The sequence below is a fragment of the Bos grunniens genome, chromosome 14 (genome assembly GCF_055505025.1).
Source record: "Bos grunniens cultivar Pamir isolate PY7600 chromosome 14, Bosgru_T2T1.0, whole genome shotgun sequence".
NCBI lineage: Eukaryota > Metazoa > Chordata > Mammalia > Artiodactyla > Bovidae > Bos > Bos grunniens.
Genome location: NC_141178.1, coordinates 33,432,501 through 33,456,801, shown reverse-complemented (window position 1 = coordinate 33,456,801; position 24,301 = coordinate 33,432,501). Strand labels below are relative to the sequence as shown.

Genomic DNA, 24,301 nt, shown 5'->3' with positions numbered 1-24,301 from the left:
CTCCTTATAAAGAACTCAGTTCACTGTGATATTTTCAAATGCTTTCTGCATCACTTCCTTAATAGGCCACAAATGTTACTTTCATGTTCTTCTCTAAGTTTCAAAATAGCTCCCTCAGATAGGAAATCATATTATTTTTCCATTTTTGATCCCTCTCTTCCCCCACCATCAATACTTTTGCCTTGGTAAATCAGTCTATTTTCATGCTTTCTTAAAAAAAAAAAAGTCAAGTTTGAGAAAGAATAGCACAGCTGTTTGAGATGTCATATCTTATAAAACAAATCTATTAGGAAGGTCAAATCCTGGAAGGGGTCAACTTAATGATATAAGTGGAATAATTCGGTCATTTTCTGAAATTTGTAAACTTACAAACATAAAAGCCCTGCATTAGATTGACTAATTAGCTAAACCTCTGCTAATGGTGATTTTCTTCCTTAAAAGTTAGGACTTTTATGTTTAAGGCACACTTTTCTTTACCTTTACTTTTTTCTTTTTGGTAAATGTGAATCGCTTTGAATTTTAGCCTGGTACTAGTCCATTGTGTTTATGTTAAAATGATTGCCTTCATTTGGGATGAATTTCAAAGAATCTGATTATTTCCATTCTTATTTTGCCAAAGAAGTATACACATGGGCAACGAAGTATACATATATGTTTAATTCTAAGTACATGTGTACATGTGTGTATAAGATTATAATAAAATTAATAAAATGATAAAATCTTAGAAAATAGGTAGAAAAAGAGGGATGACCAAAGTCAGATCTAGCCACTTAACTTTTCCTTTGGCAAGTACATAACTTTTTGAAGCATATAATATCTACACATTCCTTTGCGTGCATGCTAAGTCACCTTAATCACGTCCAACTCTTTGCGACCCTATGGACTGTAGCCCACCAGGCTCCTCTGTCCATCGGATTCTCCAGGCAAGAATATTGGAGTGGGTTGCCACGTCCTCCAGGGGATCTTCCCGACTCAAGGATTAAACGCACATCTCTTACAGCTCCTGCAGTGACAGGCAGGCTCTTGACCACTAGTGCCACCTGGGAATCCCCTGAATTCCTTCAGTCATACATAAATGATTAATTCTTCATGAAATCTACCTGCTGGTTTCTTACGGTCATTCATTCATTATTTCTGCCATTACACTTTCTCATCTAAAATATTTTATCTTGTTGTCTGTTACAAACGTTTTAACCTGGGAAAGAAGTATAAGTCTGTGAGTTCTAAAGGCACACATTTTAAAATATAAGACCACCAGTCCCTAAAGTTTTTAAGTTATTAAACTGGATGACCCTGAAACCACTTTACTTTAAAGAAATGTGTTCATGTAATCACACATATACGTATTTTAAATATATGTTTGTGTGCATATGAATATATTCTTTAAATGTGTTTTATTTACATGTATATTTATACTTACATATGTGAATATATTATATATGTGTTTTATATATAGATATATAAAATAGTCCATGGGGTTGCGAAGAGTTGGACATGACTGAAGCGACTAATCACATATGAAATAGAGGATGTCAAATTCCAAATGAGTGTTTATGGACATAAATTTATCCAAAATTATTTCTTGTACAAAGTTTTCTGTTGTGATGTATATGAATTTAAGCAAATCACTTTGTGTAATCTATGAAATAAACATCCATTGTCATATTTTGTGATAATATATACAATCTAAGTGATCACACCACATGAAAGGAAGAAAATTACATGCAGCTAGAATGAGTTATATATATAAGGGAACTTGACCTTAACTGACAGTGCATTTCTTTACGTTCTAGAAAATTCCCAAGGCCACTTATTCCTTCTTCACATTTCTGTTTAGCTTTAGGATGAGAAATATATATCTTTGACATACTTGTGAAACTTATGTAAGTGACTAAGTCATCACACACTGCTTTGTGTAATGAATCCTTTAAGGTCTTTTGGAACACAGTTGAAAAACAAAGGAGAGAGAGAAGTCAAAAGACAGAAGGCAAGAGAGAGATTTCTATTTTTTAAGTGTATAATTAATGGTATATACTTTTTTAGGACAGTCATCTTTATGTGAGAGTTTTAGGATCACTATTCATACTTAAAAATAAAATAAATTGAGGTCCTTTGTATATGTTTTCCTCACATTTACATAAATATGTATCTACAAAGCTTGAACTTTACATGTCCAAAGCTTATTCAGTTATTCAGTATCTTCTGAAATCTAATATCTATTTATACTTATTATCTTCTGAAATTAAGAGAGAAAGGAATTTAATGCTCACCGAGTGTCTGATACATGTATTCTCTCATACAATTATATTTATGTTAATTGAGTGCATATGTGCATTGGGAGAACTCTAACATAGTTATAAAAGTAAATCACAAAATATTGATGTCTTATTTCCCACCTAATAAAATCAATATTTACTAGGCTGACATTGAAAACACTCTCTTAGGTACTCTTACTGCTTTTTCCCCTACAATCTTATGTACAAGTAGTGAATTATATTTATTCGCAACTCTCCAGAAAACTCATGGAATTTTTTTTCTTTAGTCTAATAACATCGTTGGTACTTTAGTTTCACTTATAAAATATTATATTGCTTTAATGAAAGTAAGAGCAACTCGTGACATTTCACCATGTGTTAGTGCTGAAAATGTTTTGCTGGATTCAGTTGTGTATGTGTGAATATATACACATATGTACATGTATGTATATATCTGTTTTTGTGTGTATATATACATGTATACACGAATACACACCAACATATGCCACTTCTGCTAGTTCTGAAAATTGATCAGAAGCTCATGTAAACAAAGCTCATTCCTCTTCTCTGCTGTCACATATTAATACATTGTTTAAATATGGTACAGAGTTTATTAATTTTCTTTTATGTCTCAGAAGCTGAAACTGTTTTCAATTTGAGTCCTATTTTCTGTGATAATGACCACCATTTATATTTCATGAATACAGCTGCATTTAAAGTGATAACGTTTTGATCACAGCATGTATGTATATGTACACATATGCATACATTTTAACAGACTGTTTATTAAAATCAGCAATATCCTCTCTGATAGAGGTCAGTTCAATAAAACTGTCAATAATTAAACACCAACTATGTGCAATGCACTGATAATACAAAAGATTAAAGGGGCGGAAAAAAAGCTCTTCAAAAGTCCCCAGTCCCTTAGGAGTGACATGCATTTGTAAATAACTAGAATCCAGCATTCTTTCTCCTGTACCTAAACTCTGGGAAAGCAGGGTTGTTTGATGATTTAAAACAATTTAGTATGTGAAAGTCTAAGGCGGAATTGGCATTCTGAGTTCCAAAAGCTAAGCTTACATACACACTGACAACGGATTACTTCTTATGAAAAAAAGCAGTTTTGATTTATTTGGGGTAAACTTATAAATGTGGGAAACAATTAAACCATTTGGGGGATCTCTCTTTTTTTCTTTTATGTGTTTTAAATTTCAGCTTCTCTATGAATCTTTTTTTTCAAATATTTTTAAGAGCTTAATAATTGATGGTGTTTTCTTTTTTATTATTATTCCTATTACTCCACAACAAGGAGAAATGTTATTTCTTGTAGGTAAATGACTTTAAAAAATTAATTTAGGGTCCTTCCTTGCTTTAATTTATTTGCGTCTTCTGCAGAGGCTGTGGACAGTTTAATAACCTTAATCCAGGGAAAAAATAATGCCAACAGAAAAATACATATATAAATCAGAGGGAGGGTATAAGAAAGTCAAACAGGGGCTCTGTATCAACCTAGAGGGGTGGGATGGGGAGGGAGATGGGAGGGAGTTTCAGAAGGGAGGGGATATATATATTCCTATGGCTGATTCATGTTGAGGTTTGACAGAAAACAGCAAAATTCTGTAAAGCAATTACTCTTCAACAAAAAAAATAAACAAATTTAAAAAATATATAAAGCAAAAAAAACCAAAAAAAAGTTCGTTGCTGTATTGCAATATCAGAGCCCCTCTCATGAAATAAAATCTCACTCATTAGGAGATTTGTGTCTCAGGATGTCCAGCCAGCCCTCAGTACTGGTTTCCTGGTATTCTGCTTGCTGTACGAAATGTCAAAGTCTGAAATGATTTTAACTGTTCCTTTTGGAAGGAATGACTGAGGGGTTGTCTCGAGAGAGAGTTCGTGGTGTGATGAGGTAGTTCTTGCTTTGGTACGTGATACAGTGTGATTAACAAACTCCAGATTGCACAGAGAAGCGGGTCGGAGCACAGGTTATTAAGTACAGTTCCCTACCCAAGACGATGTATTGCCTCACGCTGATATGGCAGGACTGGAGGGGGAATATATACATCTATATAAAAGCAAAGACAATCCTTGCTTTCTTCTTGAGCAGCTGCAGCCAGTCCCACTAATGGACGTGCAAAAGCAGAAACGAGCAGCCCAAGGTATGTGTTCATTTTTACAGATGGTACTGCAGACAAGTTGGTAATGGAAAAGGAAGTCGTGTACGTGAGCTTTTTGACCGTGGGGGTGGGGGGGTGGGGGGCGACAGAAGGACAGCCCGATTACAGTACTTTCCTGTGTAATTGACCGTGTGAGTTATGGAAGAAGCAGTTTTCCCATGAAAGATTTCACTTATTACAAAATTACATCATTACTGTTAAGGAAATGCATAATTCCAAGTTGTCTTTTTAAAATAATGTCATTAAAACTTTAAAAATCAGCTTAGACATCCCTGTCTGCCCAGAGCCTCTATAATGAAATTATCCGCCAGAGTTGGGTTTTACCTGTAACAGTCACAGCATCCTCATTTAAAGACAAATCTTTCATTTGAACAATGGCAAAATGTACTAGACACTTATTTTAAATATTGGAAAAGTGTATTTAAATACCTGGTTTGGGGTCATGAAGAAATACAAAGTTGAATAAAAAATGAGATAGTATTTTAAAAGAATTATTTATAGATTCAGAAGTTAAATGAAATTTAGGTTTATTTCCCTTAAGTCCACCCCCCCACCTCCGTGTATTTAAAAATCACAGAGAATGAAATGATATAAGAAGTATTACAATATGGTCTAGTAAAGTTTTTAGTTATTTAATTCAAATTGCATATTTGATATCAGTGTCTCTTATTGATTCATTTGCAGATTTTTAACATAGTTCTTAACTGTTCAAACCAGGATATTTAACTGTATTTCTATACATTTTGTTGCTATTGTTAAGTGAAAACAAGTGGCAATTACCATCTTTCTGCTGAGCAAAGTGTATGTTATCTAATGTCTGATCTCAACTCAATACTGGGTAAAACATGTTTATAGAGTTAAGAATATTTTAGGCTTTGCTCTTATATATATATAATGAAATGGAAACTGTATCACACATGAAAAGTATCAGAGTCAAATGCACAGGCCACTGAAGAACATGTACTTTTATATCTAATAATGGGGGAAATGTTTAAGGAAAAGTAATTAAAAATACTTTCATATTATTCAAATCTGAGGAATTTGGTAAAACGACCTCATTTTTCAGAATTGGCAGTATTTTATCTTGAATAATGAGGATTCCACACATTGCAAAAGGTCTCTGCCAAGGAACATACCAATATATAAAATAAGTCTAGTACATTGTTACCTGAACATGTATGTTTACAGCACTTCTCAAAAGCCCAGTACCGTGTTTCCTGCCCTGTCTCTAGCCATGGCGAATACAAATGAGTTCCTGGTTCACAGCTGCCTTCCCATGATGGCATTTCTAGGCACTAAGTCAGTGCACTAATTTTTGCTTTTCAACAGAGGCTTTGTTCACATATATTTTTTATTTTTAGTTTTTGAGACACAGTATCAAAACTCACGCACTACACCCATCCGCCTTCCCCACACTACACCATCTCCCAAATGCTGCGTTCCTCTGGCTTCGACTGTATCTTTCAACCTCAACACAGATCGTTGCCATATCTGATCAAGGATGAGTCATTTCTTTCTGGTACCTCAAAACTTGCATAATTTAATCAGCTGTTATAGGGTGGTTTGAAGAGAGAAGGATTCTTCAAAGCTAAGCTATGGTGAAATATTTTTGGTAAAATTCCCCAATCACTTCTTTAGTAATAGGACCTGAAACATGGTTAAGAACTGTGGCTCTGAAGTGAGAGATCTTACTATTTAGTATATGAAAAATGCTTCTAAGGCTTAGTTTTCTCATATGTAAAGTGGATGCTGCTGCTGCTAAGTCACTTCAATCATGTCCAACTCTGTGTGACCCCATAGATGGCAGCCCACCAGGCTCCCCCGTCCCTGGGATTCTCCAGGCAAGAACACTGGAGTGGCTTGCCATTTCCTTCTCCAATGCATGAAAGTGAAAAGTGAAAGTGAAGTCACTCAGTCGTGTCTGACCCCCAGTGACCCCATGGACTGCAGCCTTCCAGGCTCCTCCATCCGTGGGATTTTCCAGGCAGGAGTACTGGAGTGGGGTGCCGTTGCCTTCTACGTGTAAAGTGGATAGAATAACAATAATGATAATAATGTAGTAATAATTCCTGTGTCTTAGGTTTGTTTAGAAGGTGTCAGGTAGAGAAACTAAGTCTGTAGTGTATCATTCTAGACAAAATAAATACTTGGTAAATATTAGATGTGTGATTTTCAAAAAGGGACAAGAAGTAGTCACGCGAGTCTACCAGATAACTGATTCGAAAATGGCTGCACTCAGTCTTTGTTGCTATGTGGCTTTTCTCTGGTTGCAGTGCACAGGCTTCTTTCTCATTGTGGTGGCTTCTCTTGCTGCAGAGTGCGGGCTCAGTAGTTGTGGTCGAGGGGCTTAGTTGCTCTGCAGCATGTGAAATCTTCCTAGACCAGGGGTTGAACCAATGTCCTTCTGCATGGGCAGGCGGATTCCTAGCCATCAGACCACCAAGGAAGTCCCAAAAATGATTTTTAGAAAAAGTCATGTGTTTTTGCCTGGACTTAAGAGACTAGGATGTATTTTTGACACTAGTTAAGTCAAAGAATCATTCACAGTCTTTTACCTCATCAGTAAAATGAGAGAATAATAATCCCAAGTAATTCATTTTCAATCCAAACTGAGATAAATATATATCAGGAGTTCTTAACCTCACAATCCATGGGTACTCAGATCCATGTGAAATCTTTGGATGCACTTTATGAAGGACATTCTTTTGAACAGCCTGAAGTTATTTGCAAAATATTTTACATATCTTTTTTATTATCTGGGGAGAGTGTCATAAATTTTATCAAAAGAGTTTATGACTCCCAAGAATGTTAGAAACCATTGATATAGATGTAAATTCCTTGAGGATGGTAACACTTCATTGACTAGTTATTATCTGTTAGCAAATATGAAAAGAATTACTGATTATTATCTGTTATTTTCCTTTTCTTTCAAAATGACCATGTCATCATTATCTATCATAAAACCAGTCCTACTTAAGTAATACATAAAATACCTCTGTTTGTTTCTTAAATTAAGTGCTTCGAAGCTGAACCTTTTGAACTTTAGGCTTTTTCTAAAAAAGTCCCTATCACCAAGGTGCTTATTTTCTATACTGTGAAGAATTCCCAAAATAAATGTTTGCCAAATATATTGTTTAAATAAAAATTGCAATAACTTTATTAAAACAGGATTGATTCTCATATTCTCATGCTGAAATTTACTTAACTACTAGAATTGTTTAACTGTGCCTCCAAAAAGCCCCCCTTTTTTTCCCTTTTCAGTGTCAGATTTTGGCACTGGCATAGAAGAAAGTCCCTGTTGAAACACTCTTGACCATTGTTGTAACTGAAGGAAAGGTGAAAATGGATCTGTGGTGGCAGAAATAGAAGCAATAAGAGGCTTGAGCAGTTCTTTTGACAATAGTGACTTTCACGTGGAATGAAAAGACCGTGTAGATATAAATCTTCAGCTATATTTTCAGCTGTCCAAATACATATTGCTGTAAAGGCAGGACATTGTTACAGAAACAGCATGGGTTAGAACTCTAAAGATCTGAGTTTTTCTAGTTCTAGTCTGTTAAGTAATTTGTGTATGACATCACATGTTTGCTTTGCTCATTTTCCAAATATGGAGTAAGTCTAAGTATGGAGATGGGGGTCCTTCAGACCTATGTAGTAGATTATATCATCTGTATGATAAATTTCTAAAATCAGAAGATTTGAAGAATCCATACGCATAATTTAAAATGTGGGATTTCCCCGGGGAACTCTCATTTTCTGCAATCCCGCGCCGCGAGTCACCAATTGCATCTCAGAAGAAATGGAGCTAATCTGTTTTAACATGTCCTGATATATTGGGCAACTCCAGCGTGGTGACGTGTCAGTGGAAAAGTCTTGGGCACATTCATACCTGGGTACAATGTATGATTGCTAGAATATGAATTGCCTCATGTCCTGGAACAGAAGTTGTTCCATTGCTTCTAGCCAAAGATGTCAGTTTAGTTTACACTGGTCTCCATTAGCATTTCTGATGTGTTGAGGAAGTGAATTTAATAAGCAGGGTAAACAGGTTTTGTTTCCAAACTCTGAGATAGGTGATTATAAGATGGATGCTTGGCTGAACCTTGTAGAGTCTCTTCAGTTTTCTGGCAAGAAATCTGGGGGCATAGAGGGCTGTTTTAAAGCAGGCATAGACTTGCTATACAGCCTGTTTCAACTGATTCTTTATAATTTTATTTGGAGCAAAAGTCAGCCAAGGTATTGATATCTATTGCTTTCTGTTGGCAAAGCTGTCTCCCTGCTCTTGCTAAAATACTGGCCAGCCTGTGCTTCTGATAAAATTCTGGCTGTGAATTTATTTAGGTGTTCATTGCAAGCCACTGTCTGTTTTAAGTTGTTTTAGGTGTGGTGTTCTTTATATTCTGTAGCCTCTGCTGGTGGGTAGTCAATAGTCAGTTAATTCCTTAATGGGGGTAAGTGGGAAAGAGTGACCTTTTCTGTCTCTTGGTGGTGAATAAGAGTGATAATGGCTAAAATAATATTTATCATTTATTCAATAGGTATTGAATTTCAATTTTATAGTGACAGTCATGAACACATTATTTAGTTTGTATCAACTCTTTTGGTGGTTGATAGGAGAAGGAAATGGCAACCCACTCCAGTATTCTTGCCTGGAGAACCCCAGGGACAGAGGAGTCTGGTGGGCTGCTGTCTATGGGGTCGCATAGAGTCAGATATGACTGAAGCGACTTAGCAGCAGCAGCAGCAGGACATTATTACTGATGGGACAATAAGCAAGGTTCTTGTTTCTGAAATGACTAAACTATTATCCATTTTTATAAAGGAGCACAGAGAGTAACCCCTCTGATTATTAGATAACTTTCAGCCTTTAAGTGAGATGTATTTGTGGGAGATGCTTTGGTTTCTTGAGAAATGTTTTCATATAATTTACATGAATCAAACTGTCACCATTCATCAACAGTCTCAGTTTTTATCATGTTAACTGTATATATGGTATGTTTTTAGCAGATTCTGCTGTGAACAGAGAGATTACAGACCATGTCTGCCATATACTTCACTGTAACTCTAGCTTCTAGCACAGTGCCAGGCACATAGTGGACATTTAATAATTAGTCCCCAAACTGAATTGAATTATATTTACCACTGAAGTTTTATTACTACAGAGTTGTACCAGAAGGTTCTATCATAGCCATCTGTACATTTCCCTAAAATGAAGTTCTCAAAGGATTCTTGATATAATCAAATAAACATAGAATTGTTTAAAGAGTTAAAAATATTTGAGGTGCATCCAGACTAACAGCACGTATATCAAATTTCAAGTTGATTTGATTTAAAATGGCCAAGATATAAAACCATAAAAAATGTGAGTAAATACTCTGCCTATCAAGGCTTGTTATGTAATTACATGGTTTCAGTATGGTTTTTATTCATAGAAAACTATTATAAAGGATCATTTCTGCACAGATAAACTTCTCCAATGGGGACTTTTAATATCTTGGAGATGAATATCCATGACTCTAAATGTTAAACCACTTGAATGAATAATTCAATCAAATTTACTTTTTATTGATCAAATGAAATAAGTTCTGTTAATAATGAAATTTGAAAACCTTAAAATGTTTGCTTTGGCTGATCTTCAAATAGTAAAATAAGCTATAAAAATAGCTGAACCAATTTAAAACTTTTTTTCCGATTCTTGTTCTTTTCTGAAGACTCATCTGGGTTTACCAAAGTATGTGTCAGTGCTTAACACAGAGGGATCTGTAATTGACTGAGAATTTAAGCCCCCTAAAAGCGAAACTTGAATCAGAAACTTTGAGAAAAATTTAGTGATCATGATGCCTTACAGTAGTTAGCTGTGAGCCTAAAGACTAGAGATTTCTTCTGTTAGTTATTTAGTCATTACACTTCTTGGTGCACTCTCCAGCAGGGAAAAGAAAAAAAAATTGTATTAGATTTAAAATGTACTTTTAGCCAGGCCTCCCTGTCTATCACCAACTCCCGGAGTTTACTCAAACTCATGTCCATTGAGTCGGTGATGCCATCCAACCATCTCATCCTCTAGCACTTATTAAATACAATGTTAGAAAAAAAAAATAAATAAAATGTACTTTTATTAAAAGGTGGTTTGTCATTTTCTGTTTCAAATCCTGGCATGGATGATTGTCCAGATTCATCACCTAACTTGCTGTTGTGAAAATCGGTATGGTGGTTATAATACATTTGAAACGTGGGAAGGAAAGAAGTGATCCAAAGAATTCTCAGTAACTGAAAAGCCTTGGAGATGCTGATCATGGGGGCTGGCCTCAGAATTCCTTGCAATGAACTATTCCTGTCATCACCAATCTTCCTTTTTCACACAGGAAATTACCAGCCAGCAGAAATAACATACAAGCCATACAGATTCGACCTAAAAGTTAGTGGGCAAATTATTTAAATTTGAAGTTAAACGCAGTTAGTTCCTTGTTGATTCCAGAATTTCCTCTTTAGACATTTTCCATTGAGGTGACTTTCATGTAGATTTGGGTTCTCTGCTGACCATCCCTCAGTCTAGCCCTCCGTTGAAACCACATATAAATAGGAAGTGCACTTAGAGAAGGCCAGGGGCAGACCATGCTATGACCATGCGTAGCTTTGGATATGTAAGAGGACAGCTTTCCTTCAGCCTGAAAGGAGAGCCTTTCAGGTACACCTTCATGTTATCCACTAACTGCTTATTCCTATCATTTCCTCTCCCAGAAGTGTCTTTATCCATATCTCTCAAAGGACAGTGCATATGTCTCCTGCACAAAGTCATGGAGGTTCAAATCATTATCAACTCCTTTTTGCGGGGGTGGTGCTCAGTTTCCAGGATCTTGGTTCCCTGGCCAGGGATTGAACCCACACCCTCAGCAGTGAAAGTACAGAGTCCTAACCACTGGATCACAGGGAATCCCCTATTATTAACTCTTAAAAGCAGCTTGTAGGAAAAGGAGAAATCATTATATTATTTAAAACATACACATATACCATCAGCAATGCATGACTCTAATGATGTGTATAAAGGTGAGGTAGAGCTTCATTCTTCAGTTCAGTTCAGTTCAGTCGCTCAGTCGTGTCTGACTCTTTGTGACCCCATGAATCGCAGCACGCCAGGCCTCCCTGTCCATCACCAACTCCCGGAGTATACTCAGACTCATGTCCATCGAGTCAGTGAGGCCATCCAGCCATCTCATCCTCTGTTGTCCCCTTCTCCTCCTGCCCCCAATCCCTCCCAGCATCAGAATCTTTTCCAATGAGTCAACTCTTCGCATGAGGTGGCCAAAGTACTGGAGTTTCAGCTTTAGCATCATTCCTTCCAAAGAACACCCAGGACTGACCTCCTTTAGAATGGACTGGTTGGATATCCTTATAGTCCAAGGGACTCTCAAGAGTCTTCTCCAACACCACAGTTCAAAAGCATCAATTCTTCGGTGCTCAGCTTTCTTCACAGTCCAACTCTCACATCCATACATGACCACTGGAAAAACCATAGCCTTGACTAGACGGACCTTTGTTGGCAAAGTAATGTCTCTGCTTTTGAATATGCTATCTAGGTTGGTCATAACTTTCCTTCCAAGGAGTAAGCGTCTTTTAATTTCATGGCTACAGTCACCATCCGCAGTGATTTTGGAGCCCAGAAAAATAAAGTCTGACACTGTTTCCACTGTTTCCCCATCTATTTCCTGTGAAGTGATGGGACTAGATATCATGATCTTAATTTTCTTAATGTTGAGGTTTAAGCCAACTTTTTCAATGTCCTCTTTCACTTTCATCAAGAGGCTTTTTAGTTCCTCTTCACTTTCTGCCATAAGGGTGGTGTCATATCTGAGGTTATTGATATTTCTCCCGGCAATCTTGATTCCAGCTTGTGCTTGTTTCAGCCAAGCATTTCTCATGATGTACTCTGCATATAAGTTAAATAAGCAGGGTGACAATATACAGCCTTGACGTACTCCTTTTCTTATTTGGAAGCAGTCTATTGTTCCATGTCCAGTTCTAACTGTTGCTTCCTGACCTGCATACAGGTTTCTCAAGAGGCAGGTCAGGTGGTCTGGTATTCCCATCTCTTGAACAATTTCCCACAGTTTATTGTGATCCACACAGTCAAAGGTTTTGGCATAGTCAATAAAGCAGAAATGATGTTTTTCTGGAACTCTCTTGCTTTTTCCATGATCCAGCGGATGTTGGCAATTTGATCTCTGGTTCCTCTGCCTTTTCTAAAACCAGCTTGAACATCTGGAAGTTCATGGTTCACATATTGCTGAAGCCTGGCTTGGAGAATTTTGAGCATTACTTTATTAGCGTGTGAGATGGTCCTGACTTTATATCTTCAGGACTTAGCAGGTACCTGGCTTCAGCTGTTTTTCAAAGAGGAAAAAAAAAAAAGCCTGGAATGTAGAATTGGGGAAATTAACTCCCTTGATTTTCTTGTCTCCAACGTAATTAGCCATCTCTGCCCAACTGAAGATAAATTTGTCAATCCAAATGGGAGACATTTCTACAGAATATTTTTTAAAAAACTTTATTTTCAAAAACAGGAGTAATGACTAGTGATAAAAATTATTGCAAGAGAGATGATTTTCAACTTTAATAATATTCAGCCACTCAAGACAGACAGCACTAGGTACTTATTAGACTATTTGATGACTGTTAGGGGACATGATTTCTGTCTTTAACACAGTATAAAGGAGAATTAAAACTGTTTTAAAACTCTGTTGTGCCTGATAAACTGAATGAAATAAGGTCTTTAATGCCTTTCTTTCTCTTTAACAAGCTTGTTTTTAAAAAGTAAGGCAAGGGAAACTTCTGTTTTGCTTCCTTTGGCAACACACTTTTTCTCAGCACTTGATTGGGTTAAGGATGTTGGTGACATGGGAAAAAATGCCATACTCGGTCCAGCTAGGTGACATTATGCATAGTGCGGCTTTCGCTGGGGTCAGGCTGTCATCTGTGATGTGGTTTAGAGAGATGCGTCATGGTCCACCGTTCTGTAGTCACACAGCGAAGGACACTGCCCACTTCTCCCACTTACTCTGCTGCTTCCGAAATTTCCAAGTTCATCAAACATAGGGTTCTACAGTGCTTACCAAAGTGATACATTTGTTAGATGGGAGGTAACTAAATGTATGAAATATTTCTCACCTACCTCCTACTCTCTGCCCCCACACAAGTACGCTCCTATTGAATTCTAGGTGTGAACACCTAGATATTTCACTCTGACTCAACTTTCCATTCTCATATTTGATAAGAATGACACAAATGAAATGCATGTTCTAATACTCAACCGTATGCTTTAAGCATATCTAAAATGTAAAATAAGTAGATTAAAGTGATAAGAACGAAACAGAATATTTTTCTCTTAACAAAAGAAATACAGCTTAATCCCTAATGGGTTGATGATGGATCGATAACTTGAGAGCTTACTACATCCCTGACATTGTTTTAATTATATGCCCATTTGTCCACATTAATACTCACAGCAGCTCACACTTTAAAGAGGGGAGCATTTAAGTACTGCTAAGTTAAGTAATTCACTCAAAGTCGTACCCAGCAACTCAAGACAGAGGCATGTTTTGGATGCAAGCTGTCTGTCTCCTAAATCTATTAACCCCCATGCCATACTGACTCCAAATAAGTGAATCCAAATTACTCTTGATGTATTTAAAATAAGATATGGTTCACCTAAAATATACCAGCCTCTATTGGAGCCTAAATGCTGGTTAAAGCAAGATGTGCCTGTGTAAACCAGCACTGTAATTTCAGGATTTTCCCTTGAACTAATGAAGGGCATTTTCTTTGCAAGAGACTTAAGTGCAAAAGTATGCAAGGTTGAAGCGTTCTCTAAAACCAGGATTACACCCACTTTGGCATGCCGTGTCAAGCAGCCAGGACGTAAGGAAAGAAAAGCAGGCTGCCGTGAATGGTTATACATTCAGGTTTGAGCCGCAGCCATATATGTGGGTTAGTTTCCAAATGGACATTTACATTGCCTTTATGTGGATCAAATTGGTGTTTATTTGCCAAACGTGTTATTTAGATCTTGGGGAAAAGACAGCGTGGCCCCAGGGAAGTTTCACAATTATAACCTAACTAGGCTCCCCAGCTTACCTCGGATAAAGGGAGCCCCAGAGTGTTTGATAAACACAAGCTCTAATAGTTCATTGATTTGAGGGAAATAGCAGTCTGTCCTTTTGCAGTAGGTCCCTATTGGGACTTTGAGGACCAGTACCCAGCGTTTTGTTTTGAGACTGAGAAATTTATTATATGCTCCTGGTCCTGATTTGGGGGATCAGGGGAGTAAGGAGAAAAGGGGAGCCAGAGATTATCTTTGTGAAAAATCTAGCTTTTATTACATCACCTGAAGTAGCACAACCTGCTACACTAATGAAATTGTGTTCTTGGTTGAAAAGGGCAATTGTTAGCTTGACTTTGTGCTCACTAAAAACATTCCCCCAATCTTGTTAAATTATTGCTCTCATTTCAGATTTTTATGGCTATGCAGCTTACCAGTCCTCATTTCTTTACGTTTCATTCATTTTCCTTGTATTGATGATTAATGGAGGATGTCGAATGTTAGAGTGAGCAGGCATCAGCAATTGCAAGATCATAATTAGTTTAGCTGACGAGGGCCTCTGATAGCACTTGCATCTGGATGGAAAAATTACCCTATAGGGAACTGGCTGCTCACCAGGTCTTTTTAGTGATACATTGTGAAACACCCGATGAATCAAATGCCCTTTCAATGCCAAGAAAGTGTTCCAGTCTTGAAGCCAAAATTATGTCTGCAGAAAGCTTTCCATTTGAAATGTATCAGAGTACAATTATAACCATTGTATTTTCTTGGCAGGGATACCCCTCGTCTACAGTATGGACTCGAGTTAAATAAATTGCCTAAATTTTATGAATCCCTGAAATTTTGACATATAGTGTTTGTAATTTTAAATGTATCACAAAATTGGGTTCCAGCAAGACTTTTTCCACTCCTTATCTAACATGCATATTTTATCATTAAAGGCTTTGCTTCCTAGAGAAAAAAGAGCAGAGTTGCAATTCAGGCTGTCTTTTTTTTTTTTTTTCTCCTTCTTCTTCTTCAGCCAGAGTTCCATTTCCTGCCTGTTAGTATTTGCGCCTATGAACACAGCCTGACTTTTGTTTCAATGAGAAGTTTAATGGAATCATTACTTGATAGCAAGAATGGAACAAGCAATGCTAACGATCTACTTTTAAATATTCTTGGATTATTTTTCAATCTGGTGATTAGAGAATTCATCCTAAAATTTCAGAAACGCTTGTGATTTCCAAGTCTGAGTCAAATAAAATAAATAAATAGCCATTGATGGGACTATGTTGTCTGGCTTAAGCAGGCTCCTCATAAGGATTCTCATTAGTAATACTGTACTTCTAGTTGGCAGAAGTTTCTTCTGTTCCTCTCAGATTTGGGAGATAGAGGGTGTTCTCTTTCAGACTTTACAGGTGCAAATGAAAAATTAGAACTGAGTGTCTTATTAGTGTCTGAATACTTATGTTACATGAATGACATCCAGAAAGACATGCCTCAGGTTTAATTGTAAGTGGTTTACATGCTGCACTTATTCCAAGTTTGACTATATTTTGAAGCTCAGGTAGCCTGGGCACCGCTTTTTCCAAAATATATTAAACATATTGCCATGCTCTGTCTTTTGACTTTTGACACTTTTAAAAGGTATATTTTAGGGTTCAGCATTTAGGAGCCATCATTAAAGGCACAAACCCCAAAGTTCAAAAAGTTAAAGCTGTTTCTGTGAAAAGCCTTTGGTGTTGCACACACCTCATCCATCACTGTAGGGTTAATTATAATGAAAATCAGTGGTGCCTATTAAACACAATTGAACCTGACCTCATTATGGGCAGTGTGGTTTTATACTGTCATTGTTGCTAGTCTAAAGACAAAACTCCTGGGTTGGTTTGGTCTAACTCCACTGATCATGTGACTCACCTCTGACCTTGTTTTTTTTTTTCCCCCATTTCAGAGGCGCAGAGGCTCGGGTGTTTTTTGTGCCAATTGCTTGACCACAAAGACCTCTCTCTGGCGAAAGAATGCAAATGGCGGATATGTATGCAATGCGTGTGGTCTCTACCAGAAGCTTCACTCGGTAAGAACTTGTTAGACTGTTTCAGGAAAAGCTTTATAAAACAGCCTGGTCTGTGGCGTGATAAGTACCATTCCCTGGCTTGTGGTGCCTGCCCCTGCAGAGTTTAATCCACTTGCTTTGAGCGCACATGTGATTTATGGTGGACCGGCCTTAGATGTTATGGGGAGATTCATGTGAGATCATTACTAATGCATTATGTTTCTTTTGATATAAAAGAGGAAAATGATTGATTTCTGGGAACTTCACATAACCAATATTTGAATGAGTGGGTATCAGAATTCAGTGACATTAATTTAGGTAGAAAGGAGAAACTTTTAAAGCTCAAAAGTACATAAATTAAAAAAAAAAAAAAAAGCAAGACGCTCCCATGTTCAGTATAAAATATAGGGCAAGGGAAAAAATGCTTCTTTTCCAGTCTACTTTTGGAATTTGCAAGTGTCATCTAGGCTGGAAGTAGGACAAGTTCAGAAGAGTGGTTCTTACTGGGACCAAGATGCCAGGTGACTCTCTCCAGGGCTTCCAGCAGCATCTGAGGGCTTGAAGAGCACACAGCAGAGCAGAGGAAGGTGCTGAGGTGTTCTGTGTTTTAAGATCTCTGGCTGGCTAGTTTCTATGACTGTCTGAGCTATGTCAGTTATTTCTAACCAAGTTTTAGGTAGAATCTTATAATAAAATTTAAACTTACAAATCTCCCATCTTTATATGCATTTGACTTCCCGAAGGATTTTTTTTTTTTTTTCTTTTTGATTTAGAAAGTTTAGGGACTTCCCTGGTGGTGCAGTGGTTAAGGCTTTGCTTTCCAATGCCAGGGGTGAAGGTTCATTCCCTGGTCAGGGAACTAAGATCCCACTACCTTTCAGCAGCCAAAAAACCAAAACATAAAACAGAAACAATATTGTAACAAATTCTTTAAAATCTTTAAAAATGGTCCACATCCAAAAAAAAAAAAAAAACTTAAAAAAAAAAGTTTATCTGCTGACCAAAGCTGCCTTTAAAAATAGGAATGCCCCATTTAGTAAGCAAAAATCTGTTTCCTTCTGCCTTTTGCATTTAGTTTGGCATTTTACCACAGCTCTCAGCACCAGCCAGTGGATAGAATACAGTTCTATCTAGAATACAGGGAATACAGTTTTAGACAAAATGTCCTCCAAAACGGACCACTGGAAGCACTCTTTTAAAAAATGCATACTGCCATCAAGACTAATTGGTAGTAAACTGTGAAAACCTTAGTTATTAGCATGTAGCTAGTAGAAGGAATCTCCACCTACCACCACCACCTTACTTTTTTTAAGCCTTCACCATTTAAGCAAGCAATAAGCTTCCATTTAATGAGTACTGACATTAATGATTTTAATTGAATGCTGTCCAATCAAAGGCCAAATATTAATTAAACTACTGCTCTTCCAGGTTATGGTAATTTAACAACTGCAATATAAATGAACAAATTTTTAACAATTATTTTAATATTCATCTCCCCAGAGATGTTTTTGATTTTGAGGGTTTTTTAAAAATCTTAAATTTCCTATATTTCTACTCCATGAATTCCATGGCCCTGAATGCTCTTAGTTCTTATACATTTGTGCATAATAATTCTCTGATGTCTCTTTTATGGGCTGTAATTCCTTTACCTGTCATTTAAATATTGGTCTTCTTTAGGATTCTAAAACAGACACTATATTTCTTCCATTCTGTATTCTACAGGATAAAACTCTTCGTTCCCTTGAGTTTTCCCATCAACTCCATATATTTACATTTTTATAAATATAACCTTTATGTACAATGCAATGCACAGATCTAATGTATAGTGTTCAGTGAGTTTTAATAGTGTCATCTTAATCAAAATATAAAATAGCATGTTTATCTTAGAAAGTTATCATGTAGCTGTTTTAAAATAATACTGTGTTAAAATATTGAATTGTATTTAAATATTATAATTAAATACAAGTTTTAAAATATATCAAAATTTGCGAAATTACCTAAAGCAGTGTTTAGAGGAATATTTTCAGCATTAAATGCTTATATTCAAAAAGAAGGATAGAGATTAAATATGTATGTTTGAAATATGAGATCTTTATAAATCTGAAATTCTGAACAAAGTAAATGAACATGGACTATCCAAGGGATGTGACATTTTCATTCTAAAACCAGTAATTTGATGTTCAATAACAAGTGCGTTCTCCTTTATCCTTCAAAATATCTTTGTGACAATAAAAACACTCCAAGAGGATTTGTGTTTTAACACTTAAAAAATACTGTCTTGCATTAAGATACATCATTTCCAGGTATAATTCACAAATTACATATTGTTCATGTTCATATTTTATGTAGAGATTATTTCCTGATTTCAGTAATCTTTTAGAAAAAATCAGATTTTAGCCCATTTAAAGATTCTTTGAATTTTTAATTTGTAAATATGCATTCACTTATTAAACATATTCTCTTGATTTTATAAATCGAAGTTAAAGCTCCTACTGCAAGTAAAGTTTTTATTATAGTCTTATCTGTGGATTTTAGTCATGTAATATAAACACCTGTTGAACATGTACATAAATACCAGTCATGTCATACTTAAGCTGGGTGAAAGTCAGCATTCTATTTAAGTACAGAGTAGAATGACAGATAGGATATTTGAAGCAAGCCTACAAATAAATTTAGATTTTCAACAGAAAACAAATGCTTCATCTGTTAACAGGAAAAATCTTCCTTAATAATAAATACTTATATAATTAGAGGAAAAGAAATGAAAGTGGGAGATTTATTAAAAACACACACACACACACAAAACCTCTCACTGGATATGGCTTTGATCCTGAAGAATTCCATGGTTAGAGGAGCCTGGCAGGCTACAGTCTGTGCAGTCACAAAGAGTCCAACACAGCTGAGCAACTGTTGGACTTCCCTGGTGGCTCTGATCGTAAAGAATCTGCCTGCAATGCAGGAGAACCATGTTCAATCCCTGGGTTGGGAAGATCCCCCAGAGAAGGAAATGGCTTACCCACTGCAGTATTCTTGCCTGGAGAATCCCATGGACAGAGGAGCCTGGCGGACTACAGTCCATGGGGTCAGAAAGATTTGGACACAGCTGAGCAACTAACAATTTCACTTTCACTTCACTTGATATGTTTCCTTACAGTTCTGTCAGTTTGCCTTTGGTTATTTATATTCTGATGTTTAATATTATATATCCACACTCGCAGTTATTTAGGAGAGTGTGTGTATTAGTCATCTGGGCCTTGACATAACAAACTACCATAAACTGGATGTCTTAAAGAACAGACATTTATTTTCACACTTCTAGAGGCCGGCAGTCTGAGATAGGGTGCAGTGTGGTTGGGTTCTGGTGAGAGTCTCTTCCTGGCTTGTAGAAGGCTGCCTTTACTCTATGTCTGCATTTAATCTTGTGTGTTAATCACTCAGCTGTGTACGACTCTTTACAACCCCATGGACTGTAATCCGCCAGGCTCCTCTGTCCATGGGATTCTCCAAGAATGCTGGAGGATAACCATTCCCTTCTCCAGGGAATCTTCCCAACTCAGGGATTGAACCCAGGTCTCCAACATTGCAGGCAGATTCTTTACCATCTGAGCCACCAGGAAAGCCCTCACTTAATCTTATTTACCTCCTAAAGACCTAATCTTCAGATACAGTCACACTGGGGGGTAAGAGATTCAGTATATGAATTGGAAGGGAGTATCTGGGGGATGGGGAGGAAGACATAGTTCAAGTCTACAGCCTTGTATCATTTTTCCACAGTTGTCATCAAAACCAATCTCCTCTGTTACTGTTGACATCTTCTTGGTGCATGACTCAAAAGTTGAGAAATCTTTTAGAAAAATCACATTTCTTCAACTAGCTTTCTATATTGTTTTATCACAAAATAATGTGATTCTGAAGTCTGTTGAGTTTGGAAAGGCTTTTTTCAAGTAGATTAAAGTTTTCAGTCCTCTCTGTAAAGATGGGCATGATTTAATTAGGGTAAAAGAGTGTGCTTTGGTTCTGTCCTCTGATCCTGCTTAGGGCAAAAGGAGGAGATTTAGTAAATCTATAACATAAAGCCTGTCTTTGCTTTGAACTTGAACATGGTTTATATTTGTGAGGAATTGTTAATGCATTTTAATGTATTTTTTAATGTTTTCCTTTTATGTATTGTGTGTGTGTTCCCTGCAGACTCCCAGGCCTTTAAACATCATTAAACAAAACAACGGTGAGCAGATTATTAGGAGAAGAACAAGAAAGCGCCTTAACCCAGAGGCACTTCAGGCCGAGCAGCTCAACAAACAGCAGAGGGCCAGCAGTGAGGAGCAGGTCAACGGCAGCCCCTTAGAGAGGCGGTCGGAAGATCACTTAACTGAAGGTCACCAGAGAGAAATTCCACTCCCCAGCCTGAGTAAATACGAAGCCCAGGGTTCATTGACTAAAAGCCATTCTGCTCAGCAGCCAGTCCTGGTCAGCCAAACTCTGGATATTCACAAAAGAATGCAACCTTTGCACATTCAGATAAAAAGTCCTCAGGAAAGTACTGGAGACCCAGGAAACAGTTCATCTGTATCTGAAGGGAAAGGAAGTTCTGAGAGAGGCAGTCCCATAGAAAAGTACATGAGACCTGCGAAGCACCCAAATTATTCACCACCAGGCAGCCCTATTGAAAAGTACCAGTATCCCCTTTTCGGACTTCCCTTTGTACATAATGACTTCCAGAGTGAAGCTGATTGGCTGCGGTTCTGGAGTAAATATAAGCTCTCCGTTCCTGGGAATCCGCACTACTTGAGTCACGTGCCTGGCCTACCAAATCCTTGCCAAAACTATGTGCCTTATCCCACCTTCAATCTGCCTCCTCATTTTTCAGCTGTTGGATCAGACAATGACATTCCTCTAGATTTGGCGATCAAGCATTCCAGACCTGGGCCAACTGCGAATGGTGCCTCCAAGGAGAAAACGAAGGCACCGTCAAATGTAAAAAATGAAGGTCCCTTGAATGTAGTAAAAACAGAGAAAGTTGATAGAAGTACTCAAGATGAACTTTCAACAAAATGTGTGCACTGTGGCATTGTCTTTCTGGATGAAGTGATGTATGCTTTGCATATGAGTTGCCATGGTGACAGTGGACCTTTCCAGTGCAGCATATGCCAGCATCTTTGCACGGACAAATATGACTTCACAACTCATATCCAGAGGGGCCTGCATAGGAACAATGCACAAGTGGAAAAAAATGGAAAACCTAAAGAGTAAAACCTTAGCACTTAGCACAATTAAATAGAAATAGGTTTTCTTGATGGGAATTCAATAGCTTGTAATGTCTTATGAAGACCTATTAAAAAAAAATACTTCATAGAGCCTGCCTTATCCAACATGAAATTCCCTTCTTTTATTATTCTTTCTTTTGATGAGTAGGTTACCAAGATTAAAAAGTGAGACAAATGTTCAGTGAGAAAAAAAAAAGGAAGATGGTTAATAGTCCTGATTTAGAACCTAGTAAGTCAAAACCATCTTGGTGAATGTGTACTGTGGAAACCATCCATAAGAAGTATCAGCAGACTATAATTATGATGTTTGTATAGAAAGAGATCAAAGCTGTTTAGAATTTGGAAGGGTTTACATATTATGATCCTAAAGCAGTATTGGGCTGGCCACTGGCCCATTTGTTCAAAAACCCATAAATTATTGCCTCAGTTTCGAAGTATCATGAAATCCTAGGCAGATGAGGAGAAATTTTATCTCCAGGGCAGTGAAAGGAAAATGGCGCCCTCTTAGACAAGAATCCTCTCATAGATCATGTTTCAAATTTAGACCTAGAAATGCGAGCTGTGGTTAGGCTTGGGGAGAGAGCAGCGGGAAAAGTGACAGACGGTGGCACGATGATTTTGGCCAGCCCTGCCTGTACATACACATGCACACCCTCTCTGATATTTTTGTCCTTTAGATGTTCACATACTCCTTTCAAAACTAGTCCTCTTGTTTGCGATTTAGGTTCATTTTGTCCAAATATATATGCATTTTTAAAAAACAATATCCTCAGTGCTACATAGTAATTTTATTTTAGCCAGATCATTTTTTCTTGTATGTGATGAACCAGCTTGGGTTTGTTTTCTAAGCTTCCTTTGGGTCACTAATCTCATTTGGCATGTTCTAACTAAAGGGATCCCCTCAGTTCAAAAGACTAGATGGATACAAAAGTTCAGACCATGGCATTCATTGATGTAGAACGCATGGTATTTCTCCACAAGGTAACCTGCTGTATTTATTTATTTTCTTTTGGTTTAAATATAATTTCCAAACTTTGTGGTCAGGCAGCGTCTAAAGTTACGTTACCACAGGCTGACAGTTGGTATATGTACCAATCAATTCCTCCATTAGATTTATACAGGTTTAGTTAAGTAGCATTAAATAGGATTCTTAGAAGTATGTTCTTCATAGTACTTTTAATACTTAAGGCTTTGTAAAACTATCCATGAAGGGAAAGCCTCAGCATAACTGCTCAGGGAAATAGGGCTAAATAACTGAACATTAAATAATTGGTTAAAGGTGCTGTTAGTCGAGCCTCAATGCTTGCTACACGGATGTATGTACAAGGACTGACTTTAATAATTTGCATTATATCGTCCCAACCAGTAGTTTATTTTTTGCCACGGAGATGTAGAAGATATTACAAGCTACTGGATGCACTGTCAGATTAACTTATTTCATTAAAGAAGTTGGGAGAACAAATAGGAAAAAAAAAAAAAACCTTATTTTTCTAGTAAATATTAATGTATTACATTTCAAATAATGGTGCCTGACATATTGAATAATTATTTTCTACAGTGTACGTATGCAACAAAGATATTCCATCATGCATTAGAGTCAGTTCTGACTCTGCCTAGCTGTTTACATTTGCAAATGTAGCAAACAAGGTAATGAAGCAACTATTTCTATTGCGGTAGATATCCTTTGTGTGTGTGTGTGTGTGTGTGCATTAAAATTGTAAACGGTAACATGAAACAAATGAACGTTCTTGATATAATGGTATGAAAACAAGAAGGAAATGAAAATATTTTTATGCCTACTTAGGAAAAAAAAGGGTAGCACTATTCATTCCAAGTACTTTTTTTTTTTAATTTTTAAGCTCTTAACTCACATTGTTATGCTTAAAATGATAAACATATATCCTCTTTTTATTGCTTTGTCTATGTTTCAGATGAAACATTTCAGAAATTATTTTGATAAGTGCTGCTGGAATCTGCAGCACTGATGTTTTTATTGCATTCTGTAGTTGCATTTGCACTCCATTTTTACATTAATTCGCAGTTGCTTTGTATTGTTTTGTTTGGGTTTTGTTTCTTTTTCCCAGTGCCAGGTCTTCGTTTCTTCAAGTTGGATGGCAGGTAGAGTTCAACCAGTTTGTGACTGTTGTAGTGAATGAAGTTCAAACTGTCTTTCTGATGCTGTGTTGTCATTTCCATTCTTGCATTTTTGTTTTCATGTAAAAAAAAAAGAGAGAAAAAGAGAGAAAGAAATCAGGACTAAGCCTTTTGCTTCAGTTTCATTTATAAAGGGTTGTTTTCTGATCTCACCTGTCAAATAGCTCTAATATAATTCATATGAATCGAGATAAAGAGGTGAAATGAGGGGCTTTGACATTCAAATTATGTGATGTCATTTATCTTTCTTAGGAATTTTGATGAATGCATCTCAAAATGTACAGGCAGATTGGAGAGGTGGCAATTAAAGATCTAAAGAG

The 24,301-nt window shown here is 36.9% G+C and overlaps 1 protein-coding gene across 14 annotated transcripts in view; it reads left to right on the top strand.

The window, feature by feature from the left end:
- TRPS1 (transcriptional repressor GATA binding 1) overlaps positions 1 to 24,301 on the top strand; it is a 279,514-nt gene that overhangs the window by 252,207 nt on the left and 3,006 nt on the right. For all 14 annotated transcript variants that reach the window (XM_086336327.1, XM_086336318.1, XM_086336323.1 and 11 more), the window contains 2 exons: positions 16,462 to 16,584; positions 20,752 to 24,301. The exon at positions 20,752 to 24,301 is cut by the window's right edge and continues 3,006 nt beyond it. In XM_086336327.1, coding sequence (XP_086192453.1) covers positions 16,462 to 16,584; positions 20,752 to 21,813 — 1,185 coding nt within the window. In that variant the 3' untranslated portion in view covers positions 21,814 to 24,301. The remainder of the gene's footprint in view (positions 1 to 16,461; positions 16,585 to 20,751) is intronic.